At 25.2% G+C, this 12,606-nt stretch overlaps 1 protein-coding gene across 2 annotated transcripts in view; it reads left to right on the forward strand.

Moving 5' to 3' along the window:
• The window catches only part of LOC114122829 (potassium/sodium hyperpolarization-activated cyclic nucleotide-gated channel 2), a 35,330-nt gene extending 23,605 nt beyond the window's left edge, over positions 1 to 11,725 (forward strand). For both annotated transcript variants that reach the window (XM_050200473.1, XM_027985600.2), the window contains 5 exons: positions 2,883 to 3,032; positions 5,028 to 5,246; positions 5,316 to 5,462; positions 5,536 to 5,653; positions 11,067 to 11,725. In XM_050200473.1, coding sequence (XP_050056430.1) covers positions 2,883 to 3,032; positions 5,028 to 5,246; positions 5,316 to 5,462; positions 5,536 to 5,653; positions 11,067 to 11,407 — 975 coding nt within the window. In that variant the 3' untranslated portion in view covers positions 11,408 to 11,725. The remainder of the gene's footprint in view (positions 1 to 2,882; positions 3,033 to 5,027; positions 5,247 to 5,315; positions 5,463 to 5,535; positions 5,654 to 11,066) is intronic.
• Positions 11,726 to 12,606: the final 881 nt, after the last annotated feature.

Consider the following 12,606-nt stretch of genomic DNA (forward strand, 5'->3'; position numbering starts at 1 on the left):
GTGTGGCTTATATATTTGACTTCTGATGAATTGTTTGTTTTTGGTAAAAACACCGCTAACAGATTATGTTCTATAATAAGTGTATTTTGTTATTATTTTTTTGTTTTTGTGCACCCAATACAATGCATGCATTATAATAATATTAATTAAGTATATCAAATAAGAACAGAATCAATATCGAATAATATAATTATTATATATTATTTATAATTTATATTTTCTTTAATAATTTCAATTAAAGTATACATACGTGTATATTATTAAAATAAAACTTTGGAAAGTAGATAAATCGTGGTCGAAATTTAGTTTACATTATGGGTAAAATATTTATATTATGTAATAACTAATATTATTATGTTATTAGTCAATATCTAGTTATAAATAAAAAACATATATTACTTTTTAAGTAATTTTTAAAGAAAGAATAATTTATGATGTATATTACATCAATATTTAAAATTATACAAATAAAATACCTACATAAATTATCTTCCATACTTTCTTAGTAAAAAATGAGTATTGTTGATTACACAATTATTGATAACTGTAGTTTAATGTGAGATACATTAGTAAACGAGCTTGTATATCACAAACAAAATAATATAATTCTTTACGTAAGCACCGTAGGGTTAATGGCCTTAAAACTTTTTAAAGTAGAATAATTTAATAAACTTTAAGCCTCCAAATGCATGACAATGACATCTTGTAAAAAACTTTGCTCGTAATTATATTTTGTAAAAACATTGTTTTATGATAACTTTTTATTTTCATTTTTTTTTCACACAATTATTTTAACTTAATAATATTTGCAAGTGTTGGAATTTAATTCATCACATTAAATGGACTGTAAACAATTTAAGCGGTAAAAGACCTATAGGAAGGTAAAAATTCAGTTGTATATTAGCTTTTTACATGAAGACAATTTCATATCAAGCTTTAACAACCGACTATGAAAATTAAACAGCCAGTTTAACTGATGAAAATGTAACTTTAACCTATGTTACTTTAGTCCGTACATATATTTTATGATTTTTAACAATATGTCAGTAAAGTATACACAATTCTTACATAGAAAATGAATAACAATGGAACTGAACCGAAAATAACTGGTTCTGGACCCTAAACGCCTTTACAAAATTACAAAACAGAATCGAGTTTAAATATTTTCAGATAACTGGAATCTTTTTTGAATAAAAAATATCTATTTTGGTTATGATGATTATTTATTTTATTTTTATCTCTGTAGTGATAACTTTTTCGGGTGTATGGAATTCTTCGATAAACTAATATTATTTTTGTTTAGAGTCAGAGAAGTTTATTTCTAAATTCTCAAAATCTTAAAATTGAAATAGTTATTTATACATATCCACATTATATATATATATATATTTATGCATTTTAATTTTTTATTTATATACAGATTATTAAATAGATAACTATGTATAATTATTTTTTTAAACATTCATTATTTTATTACACAATCTATACAATATTTATAAAATAATTGTATGTGTTGTAGGTATTTAGTGGCTTTAGTATATTGTTGAATGAAGAGATATTTAAATGAATATAGTTCGACGTGGGTGGGTATGTATAAATAAAAAATGTATATATATATAAATATTTAAAGAAGTTGTTTAATATTGGTTTTTACTGGAACTTTAACTTAAACTCTTAATTTATATTTTGTTTAAATCTATACCTACTTTTTAATGAATTAATTAAGCACCGAAACTAGAATTGGAATCTCTCCCAAAAAAAAAATGCCAGTCTCTGATAATATGTATTTAACATCCCTATCTTAACTGATATTAAATAATTGATCAATAATATTCAACTATAGAATTGTGTATACTTTTATGACTATACAACATAATTACTACATAGCGAAGAATTTTCTAAAAATATTCCTAATACACATAAATCTAATTATTAAATACAAAATATTCAAAATTAATGAGTGTATAATTATTATAGTATACTTATATATTTATTTTTAAAGTATTTATGAGTATTATCATTTAAATGCATATAATAAACGTATCTTAACATTTTTCATTGTCATTTTAAGTTTAAAAAAATATGTTATTTTGTGTATGCTGATTTTATGTAAATGGTACTATTTTTAAAATGCCCATATCAATATTACGTTGAATATTTTTAATTTTAATGGTTTAAATTAAAATATTTTTATAGTTTTAAAATTTAAGTATTTTTTGCTGGAACACGCCACATTAGATTTAAAGTCTTATACATAAATAACAATTAATTTTAATTTTAAGTATTGTTGTAAAGTAAATATAAATATAATACATTTTATATTAACTAAAGCAAAACTGTTGTAAATATTGAATTTAACAATCATTAAATAATACAATGTTTGACTTTCTTAAACAATAATGATACATTTGACATAATATCAAAACAATTTATATAATATATTTTACAATCAAAAACATAAGGCACGTAAAACTTTTAGAACACTTTCACTATTTCAATGTTTTCTACAAAATAATAACAGATCGTTAGGAAAATATAAATACATATTTTATAAAAATTGCTTGTGAATGTGATGATATAAAGAAATAGTTATTTGTGTTTATAATAAACTATAATATATTATGTACATTATTTTAAAATAAAAAAATGTTAAGATTTTTTTTTAAATGTTTTTAAACTGTGGAAATTGGTGTTACAATAAATAATAAACCATTTTTTCTGTAATGTTATAGTATGCAATTGAATAGCACCAATGCTTGTGTATAGTGTGTTTTGATATTTATTAATAAAATACATATTGATTTACTAAGTGACATTTAACAAGAATGCAGATATTATTAGTCGTCTTCACTTATATAATAATAATATTATCATAATTATAGTTCCTGAACATGGCCAGTGTGTTTATGAGGATATTCAATTTAATATGCATGATGTTACTCATTGGACATTGGTCTGGATGTCTACAATTCCTCGTTCCTAGTTTACAAGGATTTCCGGCCAATTCTTGGGTTGCTATTAACGAGTTACAGGTAATTAATATTTTATTACTTTCACTAAAAATAATATAATTTAATTAAATTTAAAATCAAACTCGGCTATGAATGCTATTATAACAGTGTACGTTGAATAAAATAAATATTTTAAATTCAACATATTTTGTTTTAATTGTGTGTAAGAGTAGTATAATTTGATAATAATTAACAATAAATAATATATATCAGTTAATATAAGTTCTATAATATGAAAATATAAACAATTATTATCTTTAGTTACTAAAAATATTAACATGTTTTATTTCAAATAAACCCATTATCCCATTATGTATTTATTTTTTTGATTTTTAAAAGGTATATTATAATAATTGAAAAAACAAATATTATTATACTTGTCTAATATTTATAATATAAGCAAGCAAGGGTTTTAATTGATTTAAATAATATAGTAGTTGGAATTTTTTTTAAATAAAATTAAATAATTGTTTATTATTATTGTTAAAAATGACACTTGGATGTTTTACATTTTGTAAACGAAATTTTTGATTGATATTACAACTTTAATAACAAAGTCAAAATACTTTTATGATGTAGTAAAACTATTACTATTGATTGAGTTATTGTTGAAAACTATATGAACATACTTTTGAAAGATAAAAATGCAATAGTTAAAACACTTTTTATTATGTGTTCCATCTTTATACAGTTATTAATTCTGCAAAGTCATATCTACTTTTAAATTAGCTGTGTCAGTTCAGTAATGTCATATTTTTATAATTATTTTATTATATTTCCTGTTTAAAACTGATGTTGATGAATATTAGACCTACTGTGAATCTATGAGTTAATTGAAATTACATTTTAATTATACTACCTATATAATTGAAATGTATTATGTCACTTAAACCTGTCAAGAATTTATCAAAATTTTTTTAGAGATGAGTACCTATATCACTATGTTATGATATATATGTACTCGTATAATACGTAGAGTGTGAGGATGTATTATTTAAAATTTGATCAGTATCCTCATAAAGTTTTGAATAAGTTTCAAATGTAATGCACTCTTTTTTTAATATCTATAAAAGATGTTGAAAACCTAAATATTTTTTTGTATTTGAGAACTATATGATTGTGTGACTATAGTTGAAGTTAACAATAATATAAAAAATAAACATTGTATGCTATAATCAAGTATGTAAATTATGTAAATAAAGTCATTTTATTAAATATAGCTTAAATTGTTCAAACAAGACGTTAATTAAAAAAAATAATAATAATTTTCATTGATTTTTTATATTAATTATTTTGTTTTGGTTAGAAATAAGGTAAGATTAATTGATAAAACGCGAATTAAATTTATTAAATAGCCTAAAATTATGACACGTTTTATTTTAATACAATATTTATAATTGTCATCATTAATAGAAATATTCTATGTAATTTTTTCAAAATATATGACTTATAAGCTGTGATATTTGCAAGGTGTACTATACAGCGTTATAATTTAAATTTTTGCTGAGAATTGGAAGCACTATGGTATATAAAATAGAGCCTCACTGTTATAGATTAGAATGATTTATTGTAAATTACAGCATTTGTAGAAAATCTCTTAAAGATCAGAATTGTATCGATTTAATCTAATAATTTAAATTTTATCTCAATGAGTTATTTTAAGTAAGCTATAAGTCAAAGTTTTCTCAAAAAAAACTTTTTAATATAAATAAATTCATTGGAGTAATTTTAGGTTTCAGTATTTTTTTTTAAAAAATTACTAGATTACTGTTGAAGAAAATCCAGTTGAAAAATGTTTATTAAAATATTTTAAGTATATCAGCTATTGTATCTAGAAAAATACCATGCAACTATATTCATCATTGTATTATAGTTTGCGTTAAATAAAAATTTTCTTTGCGGTATATTTAAACAATGCACAACACCGTGCTTTTAAGAGCATATATCATGATGTTTATTTTATAGAAGTATTAAATTAAGTTTAAAAGTTACTGTTAATATATTATTATGTTATAGGACTCCAACTGGGCAGAACAATATTCGTGGTCTTTATTTAAAGCAATGTCGCATATGTTGTGTATCGGTTATGGTCGGTTTCCTCCACAATCGTTAACTGACATGTGGTTGACAATGTTGTCTATGATTAGTGGAGCCACATGTTATGCTTTATTCTTGGGACATGCTACTAATTTGATACAAAGTTTGGATTCATCCCGTCGACAGTATCGAGAAAAGGTTTGAAAAGTCGTACAGTGCTAATTTACATACTTTGATATTTACAAAATTGTCTTGTTATTATAATAGGTTAAGCAAGTAGAAGAATATATGTCATACAGGCGGCTGCCGTTAGATATGCGTAAAAGAATAACAGAATACTTTGAGCACAGGTATCAGGGAAAATTTTTCGACGAAAAATGGATATTGGACGAAATGTCCGACAAATTGCGTGAGGTAAGTGTGGTAGATTATTGAACAAAATGTATTTACAATTTGACAAATGTAAATTTTGCTTTTTAAAATTTAGGACGTCCGAAATTACACTTGCCGGAGGTTAGTGACAAATTTGCCACTATTGCAGAAAGCTGACTCCAACCTTCTTACTGAATTGACTGATTGTTTACAGTTTGAAATGTTCCAACCTGGTAATTTTTTTATTTATTTTTCACTCATAATTTTTCTGGAAATAGAATAGGTAATTTTTTTGTTTATGTTTTGTTTTAAACACTGTGTTTTTTAACGAGAAATTCAATGATGGCTGAGTAGTTTAGTGAAGAAAAGGGTGAAATAAAACAACAGCGTACTGCAATAGTATGCAAGATTTAACGATTTTCAAATAAGAAATTCTGCTCGGGGCTGGGTGATAGATGGCTTAGCTGTTGGCGGGATGAAAGAAGAGTGGGTAAGAAATAATAATAAAAAAAAACGTACAAAAGTAAACATACGAGGAAAAAATGCGTAACTATCTCTGTGAAGAGAATGCAAAATAATTCATTTTCGAAACAGTAAGCGCGACATGAGAGTTGTACTTTAAGCACACATAGCATTTTTGTGAGCAGTTGGATATTGCAGGGTAGTCTGTTCTTGGTTGACTGATCGTATAATTTAAAAGATCGAAATATACAAGACAGTAACGTATATAGCTACGTAATATGAATATAATAGTACCTAAGCATTTTTCAAAACAATTGATTTGCTAACAAAATCTTAAGTTCGAAGGACTACAAAAATAATTATAACTATTGATTTTTTTTTTTTTAATCCATGTATAATGTTACATAGCAATTAAAGTAAATTAAAATTATTCTTAACTATTTCAATGAAACTTTATTCTATATAGTAGGTATACACTATTCTCAATTATAATAATATATAAATATATTTTAAAATTATTTTGTTATTTAATAGTATATTAGGTATATATGTCTTATTGCAAGTAAACTATTGATTTTTAATGATCAAAAATTGAATAGTCTTATAATTGAGTTTATGATTAAATGATCGACTAATGACTATAGAGGAATATAATTGTATTCCTTATAATCCGATAATTATTAACCACTCAATCGATTTTAGTAAACAATTATAGTAAATTATTATTATGTTTCGTATGTATTTTGTGCACTTATCTTACTAAATAAATAATTTACGTATAAATTAGAGAATAAATTGTTGATCCTATTGTTAACTCATAATTTCTAGATTACATCAGACTTCACATCTGTTCATCCATTAGAGTATTTTACATATCTAATGAAGCACTATAATTCAACGTTATAAATATTTACTAATTGTTAAATTAAATTTGATATTATATTATAATATTACAAAGACTATGCATATTGTTTGCAATTGTATTATTTGAATTTTATGTTATAACCTATATGACCATATATTAATATTTAATATTGTAAATATGTGTACCACTAAAAAATAGTGATGTTTTTTCCTATTCAATAATTCTAAGACGTACTAAAACATGTCGGTGATTTTAATTCTCACGTAAAAAATGTTTCCTAATCAATTTCAATTAATAATGAACGTATTGATTTTCCGATTTATTCTACTGGTTGATATATTGGAATTTTTCGCTTTAAAAACAGTATTACGATGTATCACGAAGAAAAGCCTAAAAATAAAGCCACCTTGGGATTCGATTTCTTTTCTTCTTTAAACGATAACGTTTATCGGTTTTACCATCAATATTATTCGCTGACAAGTATAAAAAAAAAAACTACATTATCGTAAAAAAAATAAATCCATCTAAAATTTCGAAGTGAATGCTCTTAGTAGAATATATATGTGGCATTGTATTTAAAACTCTTAACCTTTTAAAGTTTTGTAGAAAAAAATATTCAAATAACCAAATCTTGTGTAGATAAAATATAGCTAAATATAATCTATAGAAAAATGTGTATGTTTAAAAACTCGTATAGAATTTGTACACGGTAAATCACTATATGTTCAAAGAATGTCGTTACGAGAAGTCAGAAAATGTTTATCTGAGAAGAACGCGTGTGCTGTCCGTGGTTTGTCAAATTTATATAAAAGCTCTATAATAACTTAACAACAGCAAACCCATCTGGCGGTAAATAGGTGAATTCTCCCAGGGAAATACCCGTGTAACCTAATCTCATGATGCATTCATTGTGACAGCGGTCAGTTTGGCTATATTTTCTTTCCTCATATTTCGATACCCTTGAGTTAAAAAGAATGTTACCTGAAACTAAAATGCCAACATCGTCAAAGTTGTTTTCAAACATTTTTTCTTATTATTTAAAATAAATGTGTATAATCTAGACAGTTTTTAGGCGCGCAATAAGAGAAAAAAATATTATAAGAAAGATAATATTTAAGATATAAGATAGGGCCTTATCAAAACAGAGTTACTGTTGTTGTAAGGGTATCACTGTATCAGTAACGTCAATAATTGCTTTCAATTTTTATAAATGTTTTTATAATTCATATTTTTTCAAACGATGACTGTTTTAGAAGCTACATTAATGTATACAAATATTATAATATGTATATTTTATTGTTTAAAAATATATTTTCAATCGTTAGAATAACATATTTGGTAGCTAAAACTTTTTACTACTTGTACGAAAATATTTTTTTGCATGCATCATTTCTCGTGACTTTTTTTTTGTTTTTTTGGAGCCATAAAATACGATAAAACGAGTTGAACTAAAATATGAATAAAATAATTAATTATATAAAATATATTTATAAATAGTATTTTGACAATTTTTGAGTAATGATTTATGCATATTCTACTTTAAAAGTTATAATTTATTATTACGAAACGTATTAGTTTTTTTTTAGAATTTTTATTCAGATAATTTAAGATACATTTAATTCTCACAATTTATATTAACTCTTATGTTTTATTGGTGAAATAATTTCTATAAACTATATATTTTTAAATCAAAAATGTAATACATTTAAAGTTATTTTAAGAGAAATCTATTACTGCTAAAATATTTGTTGGTATTATCTTATAAAATACACAAATACTTCACAAGAAGTATGGAATACTCTTTGATTTATTTTGTATTCTTACCTAATTAAACCAATTAAATATATTATGAACAATTTAACTAAGTATTTTATAAATTCTTGTCATTATTAATTTATACATTTTGTTGATTGGCATATTTAATATTGTTAAAATAAGATGGCATCATAGAGACTTTTATTCCTTAAAATTCTTATAACTGTTTTAGGTTTTTTTGATAAAAGTTTGTACTTTTTTTCTTATTTCAATATTGTTGATATACATGTAAGTTTCTTTTTTTTTATTGTATATGCATTTATAGTTGCAACTTTAATCGATTTATACGTTGTAAACATTTTATCTTGAGCATTTCAAAATACCGTCAGAATCAAACTCGCTCTAAAAAATCTATAAACTATATTTTTTAATTAATTTAATAATTTTTTGTACTTAGTATATAGAAGTGTAGGTACATATTGGCATTCTACTATTATTATATTGTATGATATCGATAAATAGGATATTCTAACGGAGCTGAAATGTTTAAGTATTTTATGTTAATTTAAAGTTTATAAAAATTATTGGATTTTTAAAGGATTGTGAATTATTGAAAATTATTTTATTAAATAATTTAGTAATTCTATAAGTGTAGATGGCCAAAATTTTAAAAATTAAAGTTATTTGAAAAAAAAAAAATATATATATATATATATTATTATATATTATACATAAATTAAGTATTATCAATAATGTATAATATTTATTATGATAACACTAATATCATTTTATAAAATTAGTATTGAATTTTAGAGTTAATTTATATATTTTTCAAAACAGTATTTCATTTGGCATAATAATATTATAATGGCAATACGAACTTATTATTTAAATATGCACATAATTTATTGTTGACCGCCGTGTGTTTTCTAAGTTGTTAGTTGAACCTGGTGTATAATTAAAATCTGAAACTATATAAACAATAGCTTGTCGTTTTGTACGTATTAGTTATATAACGTATGTATAATGTGTATATCATTAGCTAATTTCACAATATGTTACATTCAAAGCTTAATATATTATGTTTATAAATGTGTGAATTTATTAGTTATAATTTCTACAAGTTATAACTATATTAAACTATTCATAAATATTTTTGTATTTTTTTGTCAGTTTTTTGTAAGATCTATAAAAGCTAAATATTGTATATTGCAATATTATATGCATTTACAGTATTATATTAAATAGTAACTAACTAAAATGCATACAGACATCGTAATTTATATGAACAACCATGGAAGACTTTTGAGATTTAAGCTGTTGAAATTAGAAAATCAAGATTTTTTTATGCATTTTTATAAAATTTAGCATAGTTTATATGTATTTAACTAGTTGAACCAATTGTATGATTTAATAATAAATCATAATTTTTTATAAAACTATATTGAAAAAAATAGACTTTTTTCTATTAGGTTTGTTTATGTAAAAAGTCATAAATAATATGTCTACTATCTGCTAAAAAAGCTTTTTAGTATTTCGTTTTTTTTTTTTTTTATGTGTAAATATATAAGATTTCTAACATTTGTGATCCTATTACGAGTTTGATGAACTAGGCATATATACTATATATATACCAAGTTGATCGATGAAAAATAATTATAGTTATTTTCGAATGAAACCGTTTATTTTAAATTACTTTTGTAGCTAAAGAAAACAATATCATTATATTACAACAGAACGTAACGCAGATTCTAAAAAAATGTTATCGAATATTATATTTGTATAAGTGCATCATATGAAATAATAGCCACTGAAATTAAGCGTGGCATCGTGAGATTAATTTTTAAAACTTCATAAGTTTAATATTGTTTCAAAATATCTGTATTGTAAAAGATTAGTTTGATTCGTAATCTTAGACAAAAGTTTTTAAGTTGATAACATACAATTTATGAGAAGTACCTTGGTGGGTAATACCAAAGGATTTGCGTGTTCGTGATATGTTTTATGTACTTTATGAAGTTTAACGGCATAACGTATTAATTATACTTTTGACAAATTAGTGGTAGGTATAGTGGGTTTTACATGGTTTATTACTCGACTATTGTGAATACCAAATAAACGTAAAATATTAAGATGTATATGACATATTTTGGCCATCTGATAGAATTTTTCGATTAGTGTTTTACTTAAAAAAAGACCTACGACACAATAATATGTATTTAGCACTTTGTCCTTCGATTCCGTACACTCATCACCGCTCCACGATTTAGCTTTGACCTCAGCTACGTTTACGCAGTTTCCAAAAACTATAAGTATCATAATATCGAAAAAATATGATTTCGGACCACTGTTTTTTTTTTTAAACCATGACGGCCTAACGGTCGCCGTTGAGTGTCAAAACGAACTTGTTCGACTTAGGATTGTACCACCTTAACCGGTGGTGGACGTGCATATTATTTTATGACGTGGGCGGCTTTAGAATATTTTATATATTTGGAATTTTAACACATATTGTTTCTTCGCCAGTAACGAAACGTCGGTGGTTTCTCTTTTTGTTGTTGCAGGTGACACGATCATGCGCGAAGGTACCGCAGCCACGAAAATGTACTTCGTGCACGAGGGCGTCGTCGAGGTCCTGGTGGCCGACGGCCAAGAGGTAGTGGCCACGCTCAGCGACGGCAGCTACTTCGGCGAAACCTGCCTTTGGTCTTCCGGTTCTCGGCGTCCCGTCAGCGTACGGGCCGACACGTACTGCAACTTGTTCTCGTTGTCGGCAACCGCGTTCACTCGGGTCATGGACCGGTATCCCAAGTTCAAGGACCACGTGACCTCCGTGCTGGTCGACCGCGCCAACCGGATGGCGAACATCGGCCAACGCGTGGCCGCCGGAGACACTAATCTGTGACACGAGGAAATAATTATTACTTATATGTGACATGGAAAAAACAAATTGTCACCGTTGTACAGTGTTTCGGTTTTTTTTTTTTTTTTTTTTACAACATTACACCGATATTGTTGTTTTCTATTCTTCTCGACTACCCATCACAAACTACCTATTATATATTTGTGTGTGTGTGTTTTTTTTTTTTTTTTAGAGCTGAACTTTCATTATTGCCATACAACGTTTATTTATAACTATTATTATATCATACTATGTTTTACAAATAATTATTTATTGTTTTTATTTGAGAAAAATTAAAAAATTAAACATAGTTATTTATAAGCCACCATTTTATTTTATTACTATTTAATGTGCATCCTCCGTAATATTTCGATTATGGTCTACTCTCATCGACCATAAGGGCAATAATTGTCGGTAAATAAAAGAAAAAAAAATGTTAAGCGATGGGCCGATTAAGAAAGTGACCGTCGGATAACTTTGACACACTGAACAATTGATTTGTTGTCTCTAAGGATTCGAGTGTCGGTTGACGTTTGATATTGTCATTGGGTTTCTGTGGGTATGTGTGTGTGTGTGATATAGGGCTTAAGGGATCTAAACGTTAAGAAAAGTACAGTGCAATATAGGATACATACCGTTGTATAAAGGCCTTATCACCCGTTTATTTATAGGAAATTTCGAATAACTTATCCGTCAGTTCATATATTATACGGCGTTAAAAATTTCGAATCTACGAACGTTAGAATGTAGCCACTGACTTAATTATAAAAATACTAATACCTTATGACTTTATGATTTTGGTCAAATGAAAAATATGTATGTTGATATCCGAATACTTACTAATATAATATATCAAATGAAAATAAATGGATATAGAATTACGGAAACAATAAGAATATGTTTTGAACATATGACAAAAGTTTTAAAACTTTAATTTGATTTAACCGCTACTAAATTTTTTCTTTACACAAATGATTATTTTCTGAAATGTGTATATCGATTCACTTCCCGTATACTATTTAATAATACTTATGCAGCTGGGTTGTCTCTTAGAGAAAACCTCTGAGGAATATTCAATAGTATGTAAATCAACCGTGATCAAATATATACTTAAAATTGAAATTAAAATCTATATTGAAGGAGATTGATTTGGATCATACACAATGTTGATAAATCAATTTGATACATAGATCCATAGACTG

The sequence above is a fragment of the Aphis gossypii genome, chromosome 2 (genome assembly GCF_020184175.1).
Source record: "Aphis gossypii isolate Hap1 chromosome 2, ASM2018417v2, whole genome shotgun sequence".
Taxonomy (NCBI): Eukaryota; Metazoa; Arthropoda; class Insecta; order Hemiptera; family Aphididae; genus Aphis; species Aphis gossypii.